The sequence below is a fragment of the Anomaloglossus baeobatrachus genome, chromosome 9 (assembly GCF_048569485.1).
Source record: "Anomaloglossus baeobatrachus isolate aAnoBae1 chromosome 9, aAnoBae1.hap1, whole genome shotgun sequence".
NCBI classification, from domain to species: Eukaryota; Metazoa; Chordata; class Amphibia; order Anura; family Aromobatidae; genus Anomaloglossus; species Anomaloglossus baeobatrachus.
In genome coordinates, this window is record NC_134361.1 from 190,851,382 (window position 1) to 190,877,676 (window position 26,295).

Here is a 26,295-nt window from a genome sequence, read left to right on the forward strand (position 1 = left end):
TACCTCTACGTCCGACCTTGTTCGCAGATAACCCGGAGTACTGCACCAAATACGAAGGGATCCTAAATAAGTGCTCTATGGACATAATCATACTTACAATAGAATACCTGCAGAAGGAGGTCAATGAATTAGAACCGAAAATCAAATCCATAGAGGACCAGTTTAGCAATACCTTACCAAGTTCCGAGTGGGAAAAGCTAAAACAGAGGTCGAAGGACTCTATTGAAAGCTTCCAAAAAACACTTCAGGAACGCAAACGATTGAAATTTATCAGAGACCAGGAGGACTATGCCAAGGACCGCGTATATCGGTGGCGCTCTCTAGACTCTAACCAACAGCGCCGTCCAAATTATTACCGTTTTTCTGCATCTTCAGGTTCTGATAGCGACTCCCAATCTACTCACTCCTACCGTTTTTTAGAGCCACGAGTACCCGCAGGAGAAAGACGAGGAGGAGTCAGAGGAAGACCGGGTCCATCAACCAGAGCACAGACTCGTTCACAGGTATGACGGACGTAGCTGACAATCTTGTTTTTAACATTTCATCATACAATTTGACACCTCTCGAGTCGCAAGTGTTACAGAAAGGTCTTTCGTTCTGTCCAACCCCTAAATTTGACTCTTTTCTAGTTGACCAAGAGATGAGGCGTTTTTACAGGAACCTAAGACTCAAGGCCCACTTTGCCTCTTCTGATAACGATATCCGTTCTGATCATGTCACCCAGGACACTGGTACCTTCTCTTTACGTAATCTCAACCTAAGGGTCACCAGTACTTTCAATCCCCCTAGATTACATCATCCTATTGAGACATACATCTCTTTGGTCTCTAGGGACATAGATTCAACACTTAAGGAGATTGACAATGGCAATTTTAGGGTTAAGAACAACATCACCCCTGAAGAACACAGAGCTATTAAGGGACTTAAAGACAATAAGGACATCATCATTAAGCCAGCTGACAAAGGGGGCGCGGTGGTAGTTTTGGACAGGACCTATTATCTGTCAGAAATAGATCGACAGCTCAAAGACACGACCACATATCTTCCTGTCTCCAAAGACCCTTCTCCACTTATACGTGGATATATTAAGGACAAGGTAGATTACCATCTACAGCAGGGCACAATTGATAAGACCTTAGCAGAATTCCTGGTTAAATCCAATCCGGTGATTCCGTTTTTTTATGTATTGCCCAAAATACATAAGAACCTACAACGACCACCTGGGCGCCCCATTGTGGCTTCCACCGAGTCCATTTTGTCACCTCTTGCCATCACCCTAGACAAGATACTCACCCCATTAATTCCATTGATACCCTCTTATGTGAGGGACACTTCTGATTTTCTTTCTCATATCAAGGCACTTCCATCTTTACCCCCTGATTGTCTTCTTGTCACCTTACATGTCGATAGTTTATACACCAGTATACAGCACAGTGACGGCATTCAGGCCATCAACTGGTTCCTTGAAAAACATGGTACCATTTCCTCCTCACAACATACCTTTTGTATTGACTTGCTTCAACTGGTTCTTGGCCATAATTTTTTTTCTATTTGGTGACCAATTTTACATACAGCAACGAGGGACCGCTATGGGATCTAACGTAGCGCCTCCATACGCTAACATTTTCATGGCGCATTTCGAAGACATCTTTGTGTACAAACACCTCCTTTGGATCCGACATGCCAAGGTTTGGAAACATTATATTGATGACGTGTTTGTCATCTGGCAGGGTGACGTTGACTCTTTGAGTACCTTTGACAGTGATATCTCCTCTGCCCTACCCGGTCTCACATTTTCCATGCAACATGATCTCCGACAAATAAACTTTTTGGACACCCTAATCATTCTTGCATCCGATGGCAATATCTCTACTGACCTCTTTGTCAAATCCACTGACAAGAACAGTCTCCTATTATACTCAAGTTGCCATCCTTCTCACATGAAGAGATCTTTACCGATCTCACAACATAAGCGCATTGAGCGGATTGTTTCAGATCCCCAACTACAACTACTGCGATATAACGAGATGGGCAATAAATTTATTTCACGAGGCTACCCCTCCTCGGTAGCAATGAACCGTACACCTCGCCCTCAGAGACGTGACACCAATACACCTCGTATCTATTGCGTACAGACTTATCATCCCTTTTCCTCCATCTTTAAGGGAATTATCTCCAGGCATTGGCCACTTCTACACAAAGCCTATCCCTCCATTACAGAGTTCTCGACACCCCCGGTTTTTTGCCATAAAAGACCCAAGAACCTCAGAGACAGCCTGATCAGAGCCGATATAGGATCACCCAGTCCTGCCCGACAAACGTTTCTAGGTCCACCCAAAATGGGCAACTTCCCCTGTTTGCATTGTCTCCAGTGTAACAATCTGACCAAAGGGAATACATTCACACATCCCTACACAGGCAGGATCTTCAAGATCAGGGATTACTTTACCTGTGAGACTTCATTTGTCATTTATCTCATCAAGTGCCCGTGCGGTCTCGGATATGTTGGAGAAACCACCCAGCATATCCGAGACCGCATCAGCAAACACAAATCCACGATACGATGCGGACAACTCCTGTTACCTATTCCCCATCATTTTCATACAGCACACCACACTGTGGCTCAGCTACGATTCCAGGTCATAGAACACGTTCCATCTATGCGGAGGGGTGGTGACAGGATCCGCAGACTGAAGGATAGGGAAGCCTTTTGGATACACACATTGGGCAAGCTTGAACCAAGAGGATTAAACCGGGAATATGACGTTCATTTATAATCATATACATACTTTGAGGTCTTATAATCCATTTTGATGTGACTTCCAATTCTTGTAGACCCCAGTGGTTTTTAATGCTTGAGAGAGTCCCCTTTATATTGGTTAGCACATTGACTATTACCCCTGTGCATCTCATGGCAGATATATGCATGTTTGATCATATCACAGCATAACCTCTCCTTCTTCATTTTGATGTACTATGTCCTTTTTCCTCCTCTAGGCACTTTACACCACGTGATCACGAGGCCTTCACCTACCATCACCTTCGTTAGAAAAGGCACTTCCTCCCTAGCTGTCACTGGTGGATAGCACAACTTGAATATTACCTCCACTCACGAAGTTCCCCCACTGGTTTGATGTTTATGCTGCAATACCAATCGCCACCTGTCTTTCCATGTTTCCTATGCTACAGCACAGGCGCGACACAGCGCCGCAATACCACCATCCACCACCGACCTTTCCACTACGTGATGCACGGTGCGCATGCGCGGACCACGGCACGGTCTGCGCATGCGCCACCGAGCGCATCGCGTCACCACACTGCGTCCTCATAGATCAGGAAGTGGTGTCACCTGATTCCACTTCCCTGGTTCACGGCAGCTATATCAGGTCCGGCCCATCCACCCCACACTGAGCATCCGGTCCACACTGACCCACCCGGACACAGGTCTGTACATAACTATGTCTCCCTCCAGCCTTGCACCATAGCCTCCTGAATGTCTGCTTTCCTCACCACAGGCACAGTCCAGCGCTTGTCACAATAGCCCTGTCCCCCTGACGGTATGTGTAACCTTCCTTTGTCTCTTATGTAGCTGCTAATTTTACACACGGTTTTTACCGTTCCTGTTGCTATTAAAACATTATGTTCTCACTCCCTTTCACATAGTGTTCCCACAGGCATTACCCGATTAGACTTGCAGCTGTTCTGTCGCCCAGTACCAGGACATATGGTAAATCCCCCATAATGATACCACAATCCCTCTCTTCTCCCAGAGTACGGATAACCATCCTCCTTATATACATGCACTTCCACTTTTTTCTGTTAGATCCTTCTCCTGATGCCACCGAAGTCTTGCCATTGTGGCTTTCCACATTAAATATACTATTATCCCATGTGACAGGTACATTACTGTTTCCTATTTTTCATGATATATGTATGGCAGCTTTATTCAAGGGCACATGAACACACCAGTATCCCCTTTTAAGATGCTGTGTTTATTATCTTCTCATTTTTCCCCCTTTTGTCCCTTATCTTTCTTCTTTTCTCTTTCTCACCTAGAGAATAGTCATATTACCTTCTTTACTACCTGACCGAAAATACATGGTCTTTACCTCTAACTGATACTACAGTGAATGTGATTCCAACGCTGAGAAATCAGGTACTTCATTTTCCAGTACATAATCACTCTACGACAATATATGGAGAATGACATTAGTACATCTCACTACCTCTGCTTTTCCCATCAGGACGCATTTTTGGACATAACACCCTGTTCATTCCATTTGGTCCCCCCCCCCCCTTTCCCCTCTCTTCTTTTTTTCTGCCGAACAGCACATGCACAGGTATGATCCTAGATAGTCCATGTTATCCCGGGACTTGACTCTGTACTTTTCTTCCTTAACCCTTATCATTTTTAACCTAGAATATAAATAGTATCCTGCCTCTCAAGGCTCTGCCAACAAGACACGTCTTTTCTTGTGTAATGAGCGTGAGTTATACGGTCACAAGGTACCTAGTGAATGTCAATGCTCACTATTTTGATCATGTATCTTTGCGCATACCTTAGAGCTTTTTTCATTTTCTCATATAGTACCGAACCCTAGTGTTCGACGCGGTTGACTACTACACGTGTCATCCATTGGTGCATGTTCATTCTATTCTCTACAATTCTCTAGGTATGTCCAAATGTATTATTTACTAGTTACGGCACCCGTCCATGATATCATATGTTCATACATTGTCTGTATTTTTGTGTTATTTGTACTCCCTCTTCCAGGGTATGATGTGCATTTACAAAATATTTGCATCAGAAGATGTGTTTCATTATCATGTCGTGTTTTCCCTCAATCACCTTTGTATGATTCTCCTTGTGATGATATACTTATTTATTGTATACTCATTGTTTGTTTTTGTTGTTTTTTGTTTTTTCTTGTTCACTTTGTCAGTCTGATAGATCCCTTGATAAAGGTCAGGTGTAGACCGAAACGTTGGGACAGACTTCATTCCTTTGTTTAATAAAAACGTATTCAGCACCACCCAAGACTTTATACATTTTTTCTAAGGAGTGCCAGAGTTACATGTATTTTTCTGCAGTTGCTTTTGTTCTCCAGAGCACCCAACTAAGATAGTGAGCCAGGCTTGTTTTTTCTATTGGACTCTTGTTGTCCTGTGCTCCTATCACCTACACGTTTTCAGTACCAATGTCGTTCAATACCTTATCATATGGACAAGATGAAGTAACTAGTATCCTTTCACGTGTGACCACACCTCGCTCATTCCTTTCAATTCCATCGGAGAACCACCTTGTCTTGATGAAAAACCAAAAAAGGTGACTCCGAAGAGAGCGCAGCCAAATCGGAGACTCTCCTGAGGGAAGTTATGGCCACTAGAAAGACCACTTTCTGTGAAAGCCGAAACAAAGAAACCTCCCTAAGAGGCTCAAAGGGGGGTTTCTGTAAAACCGTGAGAACCAAATTGAGGTCCCAGGGATCCAAGGGCCGCCGGTAAGGCGGAATGATGTGAGACGTGCCCTGCATGAAGGTGCGGACCTGAGCCAGCCAGGCGAGACGCCGCTGGAACAGCACTGACAGAGCTGAGACTTGTTCCTTGAGAGAGTTGAGGGACAGTCCCAGCTGCAGACCGGACTGTAGAAAGGACAGAAGGGTCGGCAAGGAAAATGGCCAAGGAGGATGGCCGGAAGAGCGACACCAGGACAGGAAAATTTTCCAAGTCCTGTGATAGATCTTGGTGGAGGAAGACCTACGGGCCAGAGTCATAGTGGAGATGACTTCAGGAGGGATACCAGAAGCCGTCAAGATCCAGGACTCAAGAGCCACGCCGTCAATTTGAGAGCCGCAGAATTCAGGCGGAAAAACGGACCTTGTGAGAGAAGGTCTGGACGGTCCGGAAGATGCCACGGCACCTCTACGGACAGAAGGAGCAGGTCTGGGTACCAAGCTCGCCTGGGCCAGACCGGAGCAATGAGAATGACTCGACGGCCCTCCATTCTGATCTTGCGCAGGACTCTGGGCAAGAGAGCTAGAGGGGGAAACACGTAGGACAGACGAAACTGGGACCAGTCTTGGACCAGAGCGTCCGCGGCGAATGCCTGAGGATCGTGGGAGCGAGCCACGTAAACGGGAACTTTGTTGTTGTGACGGGATGCCATTAGGTCCACGTCCGGAGTGCCCCATTTGCGGCAGATTAACTGAAAAACTGCCGGGTGCAGGGACCATTCGCCACTGTCCACGGTTTGACGGCTGAGATAATCTGCCTCCCAGTTTTCCACGCCTGGGATGTGGACTGCGGATATGGTGGACTTGGAGTCCTCCGCCCATTGAAGGATGCGTTGTACCTCCAACATTGCCAGGCGGCTGCGTGTCCCGCCTTGGTGATTGATGTAGGCAACCGCTGTCGCGTTGTCCGACTGGACTCGGATGTGCCTGCACGCCAGCAGATGGTGAAAAGCTAGGAGAGCCAGAAGCACGGCTCTGGTTTCCAGCACATTGATCGAGAGGGCTGATTCGGACGGAGTCCAAGTGCCCTGCGCTCAGTGGTGGAGACATACCGCTCCCCAGCCGGATAGACTGGCATCCGTGGTGAGGATCACCCAGGACAGGGCCAGAAAGGAGCGCCCCTGGGACAGAGAGAGGGGCCGAAGCCACCACTGAAGAGAGCTTCTGGTCTGTGGCGACAGAGGCACTAACCTGTGCAAGGAGGAAGGCCGCTTGTCCCAGCAGCGGAGAATGTCCAGCTGCAGGGGGACGCAGATGGAACTGGGCAAAGGGAACAGCCTCCATTGACGCCACCATCTGACCCAGCACCTGCATCAGGCGCCTGAGGGAATAACGGCGGGGCCTCAGCAGAGAGCGGACCGCCAGTTGGAGGGACTGCTGTTTGACTAAGGGCAACTTCACAAGTGCCGGCAAAGTCTCGAACTGCATCCCTAGGTACGTGAGACTCTGGGTCGGATTCAGAGTGGACTTGGGAAGATTGACAAGCCACCCGAATTGGGCTAGAGTGGCGAGAGTGAGCGAGACACTCTGCTGACAGTCCACGCTGGATGAAGCCTTTACCAGAAGGTCATCCAGGTAAGGGATCACTGCCAACCCCTGTAGGTGCAGGACCGCAATCACTGCTGCCATGACCTTGGTGAATACCCGAGGAGCTGTGGCCAACCCGAAGGGGAGAGCCACGAATTGGAAATGTTCCTCTCCGATTGCAAAACGTAGCCAACGCTGGTGTGAAACTGCAATTGGCACATGTAGATAGGCATCTCTGATGTCGATGGATGCCAGGAAATCCCCTTGGGTCATTGAGGCAATGACTGATCGCAGAGACTCCATGCGAAAATGCCGCACCTGAACATGCTTGTTGAGAAGCTTGAGATCCAGGATGGGCCGGAAGGAACCGTCCTTTTTGGGGACTAGGAAGAGATTTGAGTAGAAACCTCTGAACCGTTCCCGGGCGGGAACCGGTACAATTACTCCGTTGGCCTGCAAGGATGCCACGGCCTGTGAGAAGGCGGCGGCCTTGGAGCAGGGGGGACGTTGAGAGAAAAATCTGTTTGGCGGACTGGAAGAAAATTCTATCCTGTAGCCGTGGGAGATGATATCCCGCACCCACTGATCGGAGACGTGTTGAAACCACACGTCGCCAAGGTGGGAGAGCCTGCCACCGACCAAGGACGTTGCTGGCGCAGCTAGATAGTCACGGAGGAGGCTGCCTTGGTGGCAGCACCTCCTGCGGTCTTTTGTGGACGCGCTTTTGGGCGCCAGTTGGATTTCTGGTCCTTGGCTGAGTTAGTGGACGAGGCCGAGGGCTTAGAGGAGGACCAGTTGGAGGAACGAAAGGAACGAAACCACGACTGATTCCTGCCCTGGACAGGTTTCCTGGTTTTGAGTTTGTGGCATGGGAAGTACTCTTCCCGCCAGTAGATTCCTTGATAATTTCATCCCAAGCTGTTCACCGAACAGCCTGGACCCAGCAAAAGGAGGTCCAGCAAGGTACTTCTTTGAAGAAGCATCTGCCTTCCACTCTCGAAGCCACAAGATCCTGCGGATAGCGAGGGAATTAGCCGAAGCCACCGCAGTGCGGTGAGAAGCTTCCAGCATGGCAGACATGGCATAGGACGAAAAAGCTGAAGCTTGGGAAGTTAAGGAAACTATTTTGGGGCATAGATTCCCTGGCGAGGGAATGCATCCCCTCTAGAGAAGCAGAGATGGCTTTGAGAGCCCACACTGCTGCAAAAGTCGGGGAGAACGAAGCCCCCGCCGCTTCATATACGGATTTGGCCAGAAGATCAATCTGGCGGTCAGTGGAATCCTTAAGAGAGGTGCCATCAGCCACCGATACAACGGTCCGGGCTGAGAGTCTAGACACCGGGGGGGTCTACCTTTGGGGAATGAGCCCACTCCTTGATCACCTCAGGTGGAAAGGGAAAGCGGTCATCAGAACCACGCTTTGGAAAGAGTTTGTCAAAACAGGCCCTGGGCTTGGTCACAGCGGCCTGAAAACTGGAGTGGTTAAAGAACACACTCTTTGCTCTCTTAGGCGAGGTAAACTGGTGGCTTTTCTGCCAGAGAGGGTTGCTCCTCTGATACTGGGGGATTGAGATCCAGTACAGAATTAATGGACGCAATCAAATCACTAACATCTGAGTCAACTTTCGGACAGATCAATGGGGCACATGGAGTTAACCTCTGAGCCCCACTGTAAAGGCATCCTCCTCGCCCTGCGAGTCAGCTCCTGAATCAGAGCCGCGGGACGAGGAAGGAGAGGGAACCCTGCGTCTCTCTTCTTAGAAGGACGGGGTCTGGGGCCAGATGATGAATCCTCTGTGAGCTCCGGTCCTGAGAGACCCCTAGCAGCAGAGGCACCCTGTGAAAGGGGCTGATGCATGTTCAGCAAAGTCCTGGACAGAAGTCCCATGGAGTCAGCAAAAGACTGGGAGATAGACCTAGAAAAGGATTCTACCCAAGCCAGGGGTTCAGCCACAGGAACAGGGGCAGCCTGAGAGACCACTGGGGGTGAGACTCCAGGCTGAGGCACCGCCAGGTTAGAGCAGGCATCACAATGTGGGAATATGCTCGGTTCAGGCAGCAGGAGCTTACATGCAGTGCATACTGAATACAGCTTTAGAGCCTTGCTCCTCGTGTGAGACATGCTGCTGGAGTGAGGGCTCTGCCAGAGAAGGAACCCCAGAGAGTATAATCGGAGACCGGTTGTGGCTTACCAGACCGCTGGAGCGGTGTTGTGTGCCCTCCAGATCCCGAAGCCCGGACCCCCAAGCACAGCACCTCAGCAGAGATGCTGCAGACCAGCGCTTGCAGAGAGAACGCTGAGAAAATGGCCGCCGGAGCGAAGCGAGGGGGCGGGGCTTGCTGAGGAGCGGGAACTGGAGGGCTATAGAGACCTACCGGGGAGGAGGGACGCCCCAGCAGTGGGGAGTATCCAGAACGGCCGCCGGGCGGAGCCGAGCCTGTCCCTCTGCATGAGTGACATGCGAGGGCAGTGAAACCGAACTAGGCCTCCGGCAACAATAAAGTACAGGGACCCCCAATATATAAACGTCTCAGGTACTTAGCTTGCTGAGACGCAGGGTTCCAAGTCCCTGGGGATGAGTGCTCCGGTCTGGCAGGGTCCTGAAGGGCTGCGGATGGAGACCGGTCTCCTGCAAAGCATGGAGATCGTGCTGGCTCCCACTTCAAGCCAGAGCCCAGGAGGGATGGTGAAGGAGCGCGGCATGTAAGGCTCCAGCACTGGAAATCAACCTTAACAACACCGCCGACACAGTGGGGTGAGAAGGGACATGCCGGGAGTCCAGAATTGGACCCGCTTTTCTTCAAACTCTTTCCAAAAATCAAAAAATCAGATGAGAATGCATGTGTGGATGTATACCTCCTGACACAAAGCGATAAACTGGCTAGATCTGGTTCTCCAGGGGGTGTATAAGCTCAGAGGGAGGAGCTACACTTTTAAGTGTAGTACTTTGTGTGTCCTCCGGAGGCAGAAGCTAAACACCCATGGTCTGGGTCTCCCATAGGAACGATAAAGAAAAGCACTTGCTACCCACAGTAAAATTTAGTGGAGGTTCCATCATGCTTTGGGGCTGTGTGGCCAATGCCGGCACCGGGAATCTTGTTAAAGTTGAGGGTCGCATGGATTCAACTCAGTATCAGCAGATTCTTGACAATAATGTGCAAGAATTAGTGACGAAGTTGAAGTTACGCAGGGGATGGATATTTCAGCAAGACAATGATCCAAAACACCGCTCCAAATCTGCTCAGGCATTCATGCAGAGGAACAATTACAATTTTCTGGAATGGCCATCCCAGTCCCCAGACCTGAATATCATTGAACATCTGTGGGATGATTTGAAGCGGGCTATCCATGCTCGGCGACCATCAAACTTAACTGAACTGGAATTGTTTTGTAAACAGGAATGGTCAAATATACCTTCATCCAGGATCCAGGAACGCATTAAAAGCTACAGGAAGCGACTAGAGGCTATTATTTTTGCAAAAGGAGGATCTACAAAATATTAATGCCACTTTTATGTTGAGGTGCCCATACTTTTGCACCGGTCAAATTTTGTTTAAATGCGGATTGCACATTTTCTGTTATTACAATAAACCTCATTTCAATCCAGAAATATTACTGAGTCCATCACTTATTAGATATATGAAACTGAAATAGCTGTTGCAAAAACCCAAATTGTTATAAAAAAAAAAAAAAAGGTTAACATTAATAGGGGTGCCCAAACTTTTTCATATGACTGTATGTAGTCTGTATTGTGAAAACTAATGACAAATCCACTTTTATAGGTGCAAAAAGGTGCTGTTCCCCTTCACTTCTAATTTTATTGGCATCAAAATGCATAATATTCAAAGATGTTGGATAAGTTATTTTTCGACAGAAAATAATTTTAAGTGTGTGAAAAATATGTAAATGGAAATAAAAACAGGAAATCAGAAGGGAAACAGATCAGCAGCAAAAAATAAATATCTATCTAATATATATATATTAGTTTGGTTCTTGTCTACTACTGTATAGGGTTAGTAAAGAGGGATAGAGAGACTACTTTTAAAACTATGCAGTAACTGCTGATCAGCTATAGTGGTCGGATGTACTGTTGGAATAGACGACCATTAGTGATGGGCGAATAGTAACTTAGGCTATGTGCCCACGGGACTCTGTACCTGCGGATACATCTGCAGGTACGGCTGCAGGTTTTCCGCAGCTGATCCCCGGAATCCGCAGCTATCAATTGCTGCGGGATTCCAGCGAAATATCTGAGGTAAACCTGCGGACATTCATGCGACTTACCTGCGGACGTCCCGGCCTCTATCTCCATAGTGGAGAGGTGGGAATTCCGCAGGTATTTCCACAGTAATAATTGACCTGCAGTTATGTACGGCTGCGGGACATCCGCAGCAAATTCCGCAGCCGCACGTACTGCAGCATGGACACAGCACTCCCCATGTCCCATAGGATAACATGGGGAGTGTCTGTACTTGCTAAAACCTGCGGATTTATCTAGAAAATCCAGATAAATCCGCAGGTTTTCCGCGGCAAAATCCATGGGTACAGAGTCCCGTGGGCACAGGGCCTAAGTGTTCAGATTACTTGTAACAAATCCCAAAGTTCTATTCCGGTATTCGTCACAAATAACAAACCTAAAGCAAGTCACTGGGGAAAAAGTGCATTTTTCTTGCCGTGACGAAGACTACTAGTACTTGGTATTCAGTAAGCATTATCCGAACATGAATAGTTACCATTTGCCCATCACTAACAGCCACCATGTATAATCCCCCCTATTTGTTTAGCTGTATGATGTAGTGAAAAGCTGCAGTTGTTGTACGGATACATACACATGTAGCGATCAGCTTCTCTTTGTGCTTCAGCTCCTCGTCTCCGGCATGTAGCTGTTGTCTCACTGTCTGTAATGTCTGCTCTAGATCGCGGAGCTTAAAAATGGAAACAAAATGAAAAATCAGATTTTTGTGTACTCGCCATAAAATCTTTTTCTCTGGGCCTTCATTGGGGGACACAGCTCATGGTTTCCTGCGTCCCCCAATGAGGCAAGAGAGAAAATTAGATTTTTGTGTACTCACCATAAATCTTTCTCTGGGCATTCATAAGGGGACACATGAGCTGTGTCTCCCCAATGAGGTAAGAGATTCTAACTTGGTAATTTTATACCATTTGACCGCTGCCAACCATTAAATTAGTTTTACCAAGATTGAAGAGTATCTTACTGATTGCATGGGAGCCAAACCACTGGGACGCCTCCCAAAATTTTAACTCTGCAAAGCCCTGACTGAAAGGAGCAGATGTCAAGCATGCACACTTCTTTTCCATTCATTGGCTATGCTGAAGAAAGCTGCCAGCAGTGGCTTTGGCAATGAATGGAGTAAGGGTGCGGCGGCTCGACCTCCGATTCATTCAGTTCTCTGAATTCCTGGAATTCAGAAATCCTAAGCATAGGGGATAACTTTCTCTATTACTAATTGTCACAATTTTGCTCATTTGGGGCTACTCTCCAGTAAGAAGGACCCCACTCATTAATGCACTAAGGTGGCCATGCACAATGTCATGATCCAGGCCGGCTTTTCCCTGCTGCTGGTTACACTCAGGGCCTGGTCATAGCAGGAGTTCTGGATCCCAGGACGCTATATCTTGCCTCTCTACCTATGGATCAGTGCCAGTGATATTTCTGCCTTGCAGCGTGTATACTGGCTCTGGTGAGTGTTCCCGATCTGTCCTGCCTCCCTGCTACTGTGTCCTGGCTTGTACCCTTCCCCCGTTCGTCTGCCTGTCCCGGTCCCTGACTTCCCCTCCTGTCTGTTGTTTGTGTTTCCCTCTCCATACCTGATCTCCCGGCTTCCGACTCGGTTCTGTTTTCTGACTTTATTTTGATCCTCCCCTTGCAGGGACTTGACTTTTCTGGCTAGACCCTGACTGACTACTCTATTGCCCCCTGGTGGTCTGCCTGTTAACTGCCTGCTGATGTTACTCTGCTGTACTTCAGCTGCCTTTCCCTTACAGTGTTGCTTTGTCTCTCCTTCACTACTCTGCTGCCACCTAGTGGGGAATACACTGTACTACATCTTACTAGCCTTTGTACAGCATGACACACAGGAGATAAAACATCACGGTCTAGACCAGAGGTCTCAAACACGCGGCCTGCATGCGGCCCCTCAGGCTGCTTTGTGCGGCCCCCAGGCCCGTGCCCCCGTTCACTATCATGGCCGGTGCAGGGGCCGCAGCCCCTGTCTGTGCTTTATGTCAGATGAATGTTTTGCTGGCGCTGCGCCGGCAAAAAAGAGAATTTTGTTTACTTACCGTAAATTCTTTTTCTTATAGTTCCGTATTGGGAGACCCAGACCATCGGTGTTTAGCTTCTGCCTCCGGAGGACACACAAAGTACTACACTAAAAAGTGTAGCTCCTCCCTCTGAGCTTATACACCCCCTGGTGAGCAGACCCAGCCAGTTTAGTGCAAAAGCTGAAGGAGAATAGCCACCCACAAGTAGAACAGAGCAAGAGCCGGAACAACCGGAGACTCTGTCCACGACAACAGCCGGTGAGAACACGCGGAACAAGAAAAAATTGCCAACAGGCAACAGGGAGGGTGCTGGGTCTCCCAATACGGAACTATAAGAAAATGAATTTACGGTAAGTAAACAAAATTCTCTTTTTCTTTATCGTTCCTTTGGGAGACCCAGACCATGGGACGTTCCAAAGCAGTCCCTGGGTGGGAAATAAGCAGAATAAACTAAGAAGTAGGCAGAACCTAACTTCACAAATGGGCGACTCCATTGACGCCACCATTTGACCCAGCACCTGCATCAGACGCCTGAGGGTATAACGGCGGGGCCTCAGCAGAGAGCGCACTGCCAGTTGGAGGGACTGCTGTTTGACTAAGGGCAACATCACAAGTGCCGGCAAAGTCTCGAACTGCATCCCTAGGTACGTGAGACTCTGGGTCAGAGTCAGGGTGGATTTGGGAAGATTGACCAGCCACTCGAATTGGGCTAGGGTGGCGAGAGTGAGCGAGACACTCCGCTGACAGTCTGCGCTGGATGAAGCCCTGACTAGAAGGTCGTCCAGGTAAGGGATCACTGCCAACCCCTGTAGGTGCAGAACCGCAATCACTGCAGCCATGATCTTGGTGAATACCCGAGGAGCTGTGGCCAACCCGAAGGGGAGAGCCACAAATTGGAAATGATCTTCTCCGATTGCAAACCGTAACCAACGCTGGTGTGAGACTGCAATTGGCACATGCAGATAGGCGTCTCTAATGTCGATGGACGCCAGGAAATCCCCTTGGGTCATTGAGGCAATGACTGATCGCAGAGACTCCATGCGAAGGTGCCGCACCTGAACATGCTTGTTGAGAAGCTTGAGATCCAGGATGGGCCGGAAGGAACCGTTCTTTTTGGGGACTAGGAAGAGATTTGAGTAGAAACCTCTGAACCGTTCCCGGGCGGGCACCGGTACAATTACTCCGTTGGCCTGCAAGGATGCCACGGCCTGTGAGAAGGCGGCGGCCTTGGAGCAGGGGGGGGGTTGAGAGAAAAAATCACCTCCTGCCGTCTTCTGTGGACGCGCTTTTGGGCGCCAGTTGGATTTCTGGTCCTTGGCTTAGTTAGTGGACGAGGCCGAAGGCTTAGAGGACGACCAGTTGGAGGAACGAAAGGAGCGAAACCTTGACTGATTACTACCCTGGGCAGGTTTCCTGGCTTTGGTTTGTGGCATGGAAGTACTCTTCCGGCCAGTAGCTTCCTTAATAATTTCATCCAGCTGTTCTCCGAACAGCCGGGACCCAGCAAAAGGGAGCCCAGCAAGGTACTTCTTAGAAGAAGCATCTGCCTTCCACTCTCGAAGCCACAAGATCCTGCGGATAGCGAGGGAATTAGCCGAAGCCACCGCAGTGCGGTGAGAAGCCTCCAGCATGGCAGACATGGCATAGGATGAAAAAGCTGAAGCTTGGGAAGTCAAGGCAACCATTTCGGGCATAGATTCCCTGGAGAGGAAATGCATCTCCTCTAGAGAAGCAGATATGGCTTTGAGAGCCCACACTGCTGCAAAAGTCGGGGAAAACGAGGCCCCCGCCGCTTCATATACGGATTTGGCCAGAAGGGCATCACAATGTGGATAGGTGCTCGGTTCAGGCAGCAGGAGCTTACATGCAGCGCATACAGAGTAAAGCTTTGGAGCCTTGCTCCTCGTGTGAGACATGCTGCTGGAGTGGGGGCTCTGCCAAAGAATGAACCCCAGAGAGTATATACAGAGGTCCACAACCAGAGCCGGTTGTGGCTTACCAGACCGCTGCGCTGTGCAGAGCGGTGTTGTGTGCCCTCCAGATCCCGAAGCCCGGACCCCCAAACACAGCACCTCAACAGGGATGCAGAACGCAGACCAACGCTGAGAGAACTCTGAGAAAATGGCCGCCGGAGCGAAGAGAGGGGGCGGGACTTGCATAAAGAGCGGGATCTGGAGAGCCATAGAGACCTACAGGGGAGGAGACACGCACAGCAGTGGGGAGTGTCCCTCCCCTGTGCAGAATGGCCGCTGGGAGGAGCCGCGCTGTCCCTCTGCATGAGTGACATGCTAGGGCAGTGAAACGAAACTAGGCCTCCGGCGAAGCCAGGGCCTAAATTTGAGCGGAGAGGCCGACGCGCAAGCACCATCGGCGCGGTTCTCGGGCGACAGCTAGAGAACCCGCCGGAAATGTCAGAAAATACAATAAGCACACTCTCCCCCAACAATAAAGCACAGGGACCCCCAAATAAAAACGTCTCAGGTACTTAGCTGCTGAGACGCAGGGCCATGTCCCTGTGGATGAGTGCTCCGGTCCAGCAGGGTCCTGAAGGGCTGCGGATGGAGACCGGTCTCCTGCCAGGCATGGAGACCGTGCTGGCTCCCACTTCAAGCCAGAGCCCAGGAGGGATGGTGAAGGAGCACGGCATGTAAGGCTCCAGCCTAGGAAATCAACCTTAACAACACCGCCGACACAGTGGGGTGAGAAGGGACATGCCGGGGGTCCAGACGTGGACCCACAGTTCTTCAAACTCATTCCAAAAGGGAAAAATCATATGAGAATGCATGTGTGGATGTATGCCTCCTGAACACAAAGCGATAAACTGGCTGGGTCTGCTCACCAGAGGGTGTATAAGCTCAGAGGGAGGAGCTACACTTTTTAGTGTAGTACTTTGTGTGTCCTCCGGAGGCAGAAGCTAAACACCCATGGTCTGGGTCTCCCAAAGGAACGATAAACAAACATTCATCTGACGTAAATCACCGACAGGGGCTGCGGCCCCTGCACTGGCCGCGATAGTGAACGGGGGGCACGGGCCTGGGGGCCGCACAAAGAGATGAGGCAGCCGAGGGAACATGGGACAGATAAGAATAGTGCTTTTTTTTGTGTGTGTGTGTGAAGGACGGCACATTAACCCCTTAGCGATCTATGACGTACTGGGTACACCATAGCTCCCTGGTACTTAAGGACCCTTGACGTACCCTGTACGTCACGGCGAAATCGCGGCCCCGGTGGCTGCGATCGATTTGCAAATAACTTAGATTCGGGGAGGAGGGGATCTCAGGAGGGGTGGTGTCTCCTCCCCAGATCTATGGAGGCTGTGATTGGCTGACGAACGCCGCTCAGCCAATCACAGCCACTGTAATGTTTAGCCATTGAAAATGGCTGAAACATTGAAATCCAGCCCTGATCAGTGCAGCTATAGCCCTGATTGGCTGAAGCTGGGTGACCTCTGTTTTACCAGCCCCCAGCTCTGATTGGAGAGATAGGTCACAAGGCTGGTCTCTCCAATCACTGTGGATCTGGGGCCGGAGACCACTCCCCTCAGCTTCACTCTGGCGTCTGTGGAAGCTTATGGGAGCAATCGGTAAGTTATAGCGCCCCTATCCCCGCCCAAACCCCCCCTCCCTCTTCAGCCGCCACCACCACATTACTATCGGATGGGGACAAAGTGGGCACATTACTATTGGATGGGCACATGACTAAAGGATGGGGACAAGGCTGGGGACATTACTAAAGGATGGGGACATTACAAGGATGGGCACAATACTATTGGATGGGGACATTACTATAGAATGGGGACAAGGCTGGGGGCATTACTATAGGATGGGGACAAGGTGGGCACATTACTATAGGATGGGGACAAGGTGGGCACACTACTATAGGATGGGGACTAGGATGGGCACAGTATTACAGGATAGGGACATTACTACAAGGGGACAATGATGGGAAATATTACTATAGGATAGGGATAAGGCTGGGGACATTACTATAGGAAGGGGACATTACTATAGGATGGGGACTAGGATGGGCACAGTACTACAGGATGGGGACAAGGATAGGCACATTACTATTGGATGGGACATAACTACAGGATGGGGACATTACTATAGAATGGGACAACTATATGATGGGGACAGTACTAGAGGATAGGGACATTGCTACAAGGGGACAAGGATGGGGAACATTACTATAAGATGTGGACAAGGATGAACACATTACTGTAGATGGGGCACAATACTACAAGGGGACAAGCATGGGCACATTACAACAAGATGGGGAGCATAACTAAAAAATGTTGGCCAAAATTTCTACATAGTGCTAATTGTAACAGTTACAAGAAAGGGATAAAATGTAAAAAACAAAAACCCCAACTCAAAATAAGGCATGACTTTTTTTTTTACCATCAAATTTTTTTTTTTTATATACAGTATATTTAAACAAAGAATGTGCACATTTGTTATAATAAACAAGTGACAAGTGTTCAAAATCAGTGATCAAAAAGGTGTGTAAAAAATTAAATATATATATATATATATATGGTACCAATAAAAATGTCACTTTGACCTGCAAAGAATGCAGCCCCCCAAATTATTTTTTTTCCTCTGTGCGGCCCATACACCCAGCCGAGTTTGAGACCCCTGGTCTAGACTTTGCCCTGATGAGAGAAAGAAGGTTCTGGCAAGTTGGATTTCAACAGGTCAAATCTGTTGATCCCACAGGGGATAAGCTGCACAGAAACGTCTGGAAGAGGCTTATTCCCGTCTCCTCGTACAAAACGCAAGCAACCAAGCCTGGCACGCCAGTTTATGCTGGGCTCTGGAAGAATAGCATGCTCAATGTGTATGACCATGACCATAGTATTTGTATTACTATGTACACTGTGCATAGGCAGAAAGCTGCTAATCACCGGTGGTGGTGTAATTGGACTAGGAGACAGACACCTAGTCCTGTAGTGATAATCTTCTGCTGATAAAACACAGATTTTATTGAAACCGCAAAACACAGCCTAGTAAGTGACATCACTGGAATCATAGTTTCTGCCCCTGCATAATACTGTTCTCAAATTAGATAGCAAAAACCTGCTGACCGCGTCCTTTTTACTGTTATTATATAAAATAGTTATATTTCAATCTTTGGGTTGATAAAGATCCCCTTGTTTTGTCAACCAATAGAAACAACCTTCTAAGGCACAGCAAGTGGCGCAAACCAGCTAACCTTCAAGGAACTTTCATCTCGAAACCGGTTTATCTCCATGTCCTTCCGCTGTAATACGTCCTGCGTATCTTGTAACCTACTGTTCAGTTTTGCTGTCTGATGAAAAACAAAGATGCAAGTCTTCGGTAAATAGAACAAAATCACGAGTTCTCATAGCAAACAATAGGAGCTAGCCGAAGACGAACAGTCAATCTTGTGATCATCACTAAGAGGAGGACAGCATGGGAGGTGAACGCGAAAACAAGTCTGGGGCTCGTCTGCTCGTTACTACTGACAGAGAATGGAAATGAAGGGGATCGGCTTTTATTTGGGAGACTGAGCTTCTTGTGCTAAATGTAATCTACATTTGATAGTTTTATGTTTCTTCAGCCGGTGCACCAAAGATCCATTCTAAAACCCCTTTGGTGGACACAAGCTTTACCGAACCTGGCAGCAACATCGGCTCAGTCTCTCCTGCTCAGCATTAATTAGGGAAAACTATGCAGCCGCTTAGTTATCTCAGTGATAGGAGCACAACGCTTATGAATGCTCTACCCTATGATTTAAAGGGAACCTGTCAGGTCCAATATGCACCCAGAACCATGATCAGTTCTGGGTGCATATTGCTAATCCCTGTATCTGGTAGCATAGATAGAGATCTTTAGAAAAAGTATTTCTAAAGATCCTGTATGATATGCTAATGAGTACAAGGACTAGTCCCCTGGGCGTTATATCCCCCAACTAGCCACAGGGGCGTACCAACATGCTACTCAATGCTCATCTCTCAGTGTCATGTGTACCATGTCTGGTTTAGGCTTGGTGCGCATGATCAGAAATCACCGCACTTCGAAGCCGGGTGTAGTCCGGGGAAAATAAGATTTTTGTGTACTCACCGTAAAATCTTTTTCTCTGAGCCTACATTGGGGGACACAAGAAACCATGTGCTGTGTCCCCCAATGAAGTGACAGCGAAAAAAAGATTTTGGGTACTCACTGCAAAATCTCTCTCGGAGCCTTCATTGGGGGACACAGCACATGGTTTCCTGTATCCCCCAATGAAGTGACAGAGAAAAAGAGAATTTTGTTACTTACCGTAAATTCTTTTTCTTATAGCTCCATATTGGGAGACCCAGACCATGGGTGTTTAGCTTCTGCCTCCGGAGGACACACAAAGTACTACACTAAAAAGTGTAGCTCCTCCCTCTGAGCTTATACACCCCCTGGTAGCCAGTCCTAGCCAGTTTAGTGCAAAAGCTGAAGGAGAATAGCCACCCACAAGTAGAACCGAGTAAGAACCGGAACAACCGGAGACTCTGTCCACGACAATACCGTGAGGACCAAGTTAAGGTCCCAGGGATCCAAGGAACGCCGATAAGGCGGAATGATGTGAGACGCACCTTGCATGAAGCTGCGGACCTGAGCCAGCCGGGCGAGACACCGCTGGAACAGCACTGATAGAGCTGAGACTTGTCCCTTGAGAGAGTTGAGGGACAGTCCTAGCTGCAGACCGGACTGTAAAAAAGACAGAAGGGTCGGCAACGAGAATGGCCAAGGAGAATGGCCGGAACAGCGACACCAGGACAGGAAAATTTTCCAAGTCCTGTGATAGATCTTGACGGAGGAAGACTTACGGGCCTGAGTCATAGTGGAGATGACTTCAGGAGGAATACCAGAAGCCGTCAAAATCCAGGACTCAAGAGCCACGCTGTCAATTTGAGTGCCGCAGAATTCGGGCGGAAAAACGGACCTTGCAAGAGCAGGTCTGGACGGTCCGGAAGATGCCACGGCATCTCCACGGACAGTTGGAGCAGGTCCGGATACCAAGCTCGCCTGGGCCAGTCCGGTGCAATGAGGATGACTCGACGGCCCTCCATTCTGATCTTGCGCAGGACTCTGGGCAAGAGAGCTAGAGGGGGAAACACGTAGGATAGACGAAACTGGGACCAGTCTTGAACCAGAGCGTTCGCGGCGAAGGCCTGAGGATCGTGGGAGTGAGCCACGTAAACCGGAACCTTGTTGTTGTGACGGGATGCCATTAGGTACACGTCCTGAGTGCCCCACTTGCGGCAGATTGACTGAAACACTGCCGGGTGCAGGGACCACTCGCCACCGTCCACGGATTGATGGCTGAGATAATCTGCCTCCCAGTTTTCTACGCCAGGGATGTGGACTGCGGATATGGTGGACTTGGAGTCCTCCGCCCATTGAAGAATGTGTTGGACCTCCAACATTGCCAGGCGGCTGCGTGTCCTGCCTTGGTGATTGATGTAGGCAACCGCTGTCGCGTTGTCTGACTGGACTCGAATGTGCCTGCCCGCCAACAGGTGGTGAAAGGCTAGGAGAGCTAGAAGCACAGCTCTGGTTTCCAGCACATTGATTGAAAGGGCTGACTCGGACGGAGTCCAAGTGCCCTGTGCTCTGTGGTGGAGATGTACCGCTCCCCAGCCGGATAGGCTGGCATCCGTGGTGAGAATCACCCAGGACGGGGCCAGGAAGGAGCGCCCTTGGGACAGGGAGAGGGGTCGAAGCCACCACTGAAGAGAGCTCCTGGTCCGTGGCGACCGAGCCACTAACCTCTGTAAGGAGGAAGGCCGCTTGTCCCAACAGCGGAGAATGTCCAGCTGCAGAGGACGCAGATGGAACTGGGCAAAGGGAACCGCCTCCATGGAGGCCACCATTTGACCCAGCACCTGCATCAGACACGCCTGAGGGTATAACGGCGGGGCCTCAGGAGAGAGCGCACCGCCAACCGGAGTGACAGCTGTTTGTCTAAGGGCAACTTCACAAGTGCCGGCAAAGTCTCGAACTGCATCCCTAGGTACGTGAGACTCTGGGTCGGAGTCAGAGTGGATTTGGGAAGATTGACAATCCACCCGAATTGGGCTAGGGTGGCGAGAGTGAGCGAAACACTCCGCTGACAGTCTGCGCTGGATGTACCCTTGACCAGAAGGTCGTCCAGATAAGGAAGCACTGCTAACCCCTGGAGGTGCAGGACCGCAATCACTGCCGCCATGACCTTGGTGAATACCCGAGGGGCCGTGGCTAACCCGAAGGGGAGAGCCACGAATTGGAAATTATCCTCTCCTATCGCAAAACGTAACCAACGCTGATGTGACACTGCGATTGGCACATGTAGATAGGCATCTCTGATGTCGATGGACGCCAGGAACTCCCCTTGGGTCATAGAGGCAATGACTGATCGCAGAGACTCCATGCGAAAATGCCGCACCCGGACATGCTTGTTGAGAAGCTTGAGATCCAGGATGGGCCGGAAGGTACCGTCCTTTTTTGGAACTAGGAAGAGATTTGAGTAAAAACCTCTGAACCGTTCCTGAGCGGGAACTGGGACAATCACTCCGTTTGCCTGCAAGGACGCCACGGCCTGCGAGAAGGCGGCGGCCTTGGAGCAGGGGGGAGTGGAGAGAAAAGAAGGGAATTTTGTTTACTTACCGTAAATTCCTTTTCTTCTAGCTCTAATTGGGAGACCCAGACAATTGGGTGTATAGCTACTGCCTCCGGAGGCCACACAAAGTATTACACTTAAAAGTGTAAGGCCCCTCCCCTACTGCCTATACACCCCCCGTGGGATCACGGGCTCCTCAGTTTTAGTGCAAAAGCAAGAAGGAGGAAAGCCAATAAACTGGTTTAAGCACATTCAATCCGAAGGAATATCGGAGAACTGAAACCATTCAACATGAACAACACGTGTATACAAAAAAACAGGGGCGGGTGCTGGGTCTCCCAATTAGAGCTAGAAGAAAAGGAATTTACGGTAAGTAAACAAAATTCCCTTCTTCTTTGTCGCTCTATTGGGAGACCCAGACAATTGGGATGTCCAAAAGCAATCCCTGGGTGGGTAAAATAATACCTCGTGATAGGGCCATAAAAACGGCCCTTTCCTACAGGTGAGCAATCGCCGCCTGAAGGACTTGTCTACCTAGGCTGGCGTCCGCCGAAGCATAGGTATGCACCTGATAATGCTTGGTAAAAGTGTGCAGACTCGACCAGGTAGCCGCCTGGCACACTTGCTGAGCCGTAGCCTGGTGCCTTAATGCCCAGGACGCACCCACGGCTCTGGTAGAATGGGCCTTCAGCCCTGATGGAACCGGAAGCCCCGCAGAACGGTAGCTTTCAAGAATTGGTTCCTTGATCCACCGAGCCAGGGTGGATTTGGAAGCCTGCAACCCTTTACGCTGGCCGGCGACAAGGACAAAGAGTGCATCCGAGCGGCGCAGAGGTGCCGTGCGGGAAATGTAGATTCTGAGTGCTCTCACCAGATCCAACAAATGCAAATCCTTTTCACATTGATGAACTGGACGAGGACACAAAGAAGGTAAGGAGATATCCTGATTGAGATGAAAGGGGGATACCACCTTAGGGAGAAACTCCGGAATCGGGCGCAGAACCACCTTGTCCTGGTGAAACACCAGGAAGGGAGATTTGCATGACAGCGCTGCTAGCTCGGACACTCTCCGAAGAGACGTGACCGCTACTAGAAAGGCCACTTTCTGTGAAAGGCGAGACAGGGAAACATCCCTCAAAGGCTCGAAAGGCGGCTTCTGGAGAGCAATTAGAACCCTGTTCAGATCCCAGGGCTCTAACGGCCGCTTGTAAGGAGGGACGATATGACAAACCCCTTGCAGGAACGTGCGTACCTGAGGAAGTCGTGCTAGGCGCTTCTGAAAAAATACAGATAGCGCAGAGACTTGTCCCTTAAGGGAGCCGAGCGACAGACCTTTTTCCAACCCGGATTGCAGGAAGGAAAGAAAGGTAGGCAAAGCAAATGGCCAGGGAGAAACTTCCTGAGCAGAGCACCAAGTTAAGAATATCTTCCACGTCCTGTGGTAGATCTTGGCAGAGGATAGTTTCCTAGCCTGTCTCATGGTGGCAATGACCTCTTGAGATAGTCCTGAAGACGCTAGGATCCAGGACTCAATGGCCACACAGTCAGGCTCAGGGCCGCAGAATTCTGATGGAAAAACGGCCCTTGAGACAGCAAGTCTGGCCGATCTGGTATTGCCCACGGTTGTCCTACCGTGAGATGCCACAGATCTGGGTACCACGACCTCCTTGGCCAGTCTGGAGCGACGAGGATGGCGCGGCGGCAGTCGGACCTGATCTTGCGTAGCACTCTGGGCAACAGCGCCAGAGGTGGGAACACATAAGGCAGCCGGAACTGCGACCAATCTTGAACTAAGGCGTCCGCCGCCAGAGCTCTGAGATCGTGAGACCGTGCCATGAAGGCCGGGACCTTGTTGTTGTGCCGGGACGCCATTAGGTCGACGTCCGGCCTCCCCCAGCGGCGACAAATTTCCTGAAACACGTCCGGGTGAAGAGACCATTCCCCTGCGTCCATACCCTGGCAACTGAGGAAGTCCGCTTCCCAGTTTTCTACGCCCGGGATGTGGACTGCGGATATGGTGGATGCCGTGTCTTCCACCCACGTCAGAATCCGCCGGACTTCCTGGAAGGCTTGCCGACTGCGTGTCCCTCCTTGGTGGTTGATGTATGCCACCGCTGTGGAGTTGTCCGACTGAATTCGGATCTGCTTGCCTTCTAGCCACTGCTGGAAGGCTTGTAGGGCAAGATACACTGCTCTGATTTCCAGAACATTGATCTGAAGGGTGGACTCTTGCTGAGTCCACGTACCTTGAGCCCTGTGGTGGAGAAAAACTGCTCCCCACCCTGATAGACTCGCGTCTGTTGTGACCACCGCCCAGGATGGGGGTAGGAAAGACTTTCCTATTGACAATGAGGTGGGAAGAAGCCACCACTGAAGAGAATCCTTGGCCGCCTGAGAAAAGGAGACGTTCCTGTCCAGGGACTTCGACTTCCCGTCCCATTGGCGGAGAATGTCCCATTGTAATGGACGCAGATGAAACTGCGCGAAAGGGACTGCCTCCATTGCTGCTACCATCTTCCCCAGGAAGTGCATGAGGCGTCTCAAGGGATGCGACTGGCCCTGAAGGAGAGATTGCACCCCTGTCTGTAGTGAACGCTGTTTGTCCAGCGGAAGCATCACTATCGCTGATAGAGTATGAAACTCCATGCCAAGGTATGTTATCGATTGGGTTGGGGTCAGATTTGACTTTGAAAAGTTGATGATCCACCCGAAACTCTGGAGAGTCTCCAGCGCAACGTTCAGGCTGTGTTGGCATGCCTCTTGAGAGGGTGCCTTGACAAGTAGATCGTCCAAGTAAGGGATCACAGAGTGACCCTGAGAGTGCAGGACTGCTACTACTGCTGCCATGACCTTGGTGAAGACCCTTGGGGCTGTCGCCAGACCGAAAGGCAGGGCTACGAACTGAAGGTGTTCGTCTCCTATAACGAAGCGTAGAAAACGCTGGTGTTCTGGAGCAATCGGCACGTGGAGATAAGCATCTTTGATGTCTATTGATGCTAGGAAATCTCCTTGAGACATTGAGGCGATGACGGAGCGGAGGGATTCCATCCGGAACCGCCTGGTTTTCACATGCTTGTTGAGCAGTTTTAGGTCCAGAACAGGACGGAAAGACCCGTCCTTTTTTGGCACCACAAACAAGTTGGAGTAAAAACCGTGACCTTGCTCCTGAAGAGGAACAGGGATCACCACTCCTTCTGCCTTTAAAGAGCACACCGCCTGCAGAAGAGCATTGGCTCGGCCGGGAGGCGGAGAAGTTCTGAAGAATCGAGTTGGAGGACGAGAACTGAACTCTATCCTGTACCCGTGAGACAGAATGTCTCTCACCCAACGGTCCTTGACATGTGGCAGCCAAATGTCGCCAAAGCGGGAGAGCCTGCCACCGACCGAGGATGCGGAGAGAGGAGGCCGAAAGTCATGAGGAAGCCGCTTTGGTAGCGGTTCCTCCGGCTGCTTTCTTTGGGCGTGACTGGGCCCGCCAAGAATCTGAGCTCCTCTGATCCTTTTGAGTCCTTTTGGACGAGGAGAATTGGGACCTGCCCGAGCCTCGAAAGGAGCGAAACCTCGACTGTCCCTTCCTCTGTTGGGGTTTATTTGGTCTGGGCTGAGGTAAGGATGAATCCTTACCCTTGGACTGTTTAATGATTTCATCCAATCTCTCACCAAACAGTCTGTCACCAGAAAAAGGCAAACTGGTTAAGCACTTCTTGGAAGCAGAATCTGCCTTCCATTCCCTTAACCACAATGCTCTGCGTAAAACCACGGAGTTGGCGGACGCCACTGCCATACGGCTTGTAGAGTCCAGGACAGCATTAATAGCGTAAGACGCAAATGCAGACATTTGAGAGGTTAAGGACGCTACTTGCGGAACAGATGTACGTGTGACAGTGTCAATCTGCGCCAAACCAGCTGCAATAGCTTGGAGTGCCCATACGGCTGCGAATGCTGGAGCAAACGACGCGCCGATAGCTTCATAGATGGATTTCAACCAGAGCTCCATCTGTCTGTCAGTGGCATCTTTAAGTGAAGCCCCATCTTCCACTGCAACTATGGATCTAGCCGCAAGCCTGGAGATTGGGGGATCCACCTTTGGACACTGGGTCCAGCCTTTGACCACGTCAGGGGGAAAGGGATAACGTGTATCCTTAAGACGTTTGGAGAAACGCTTATCTGGATAAGCGTGGTGTTTCTGGACTGACTCTCTAAAGTCAGAGTGGTCCAGAAAAGTACTCAATTTACGCTTAGGATACCTGAAATGGAATTTCTCCTGCTGTGAAGCTGACTCCTCCACTGGAAAAGCTGTGGGAGAAATATCCAACATTTTATTGATGGACGCTATGAGATCATTCACCATTGCGTCCCCATCAGGTGTATCCA

The 26,295-nt window shown here is 49.9% G+C and overlaps 1 protein-coding gene across 7 annotated transcripts in view; it reads right to left on the reverse strand.

Moving 5' to 3' along the window:
- GOLGA1 (golgin A1) overlaps positions 1–26,295 on the reverse strand; it is a 189,929-nt gene that overhangs the window by 80,464 nt on the left and 83,170 nt on the right. For 5 of the 7 annotated variants that reach the window (XM_075324139.1, XM_075324135.1, XM_075324134.1 and 2 more), the window contains 2 exons: positions 18,541–18,636; positions 11,871–11,966 (listed from right to left, as the gene is read on the reverse strand). In XM_075324139.1, coding sequence (XP_075180254.1) covers positions 11,871–11,966; positions 18,541–18,636 — 192 coding nt within the window. The remainder of the gene's footprint in view (positions 1–11,870; positions 11,967–18,540; positions 18,637–26,295) is intronic. The other 2 variants (XM_075324140.1, XM_075324137.1) reach the window with 1 other exon arrangement.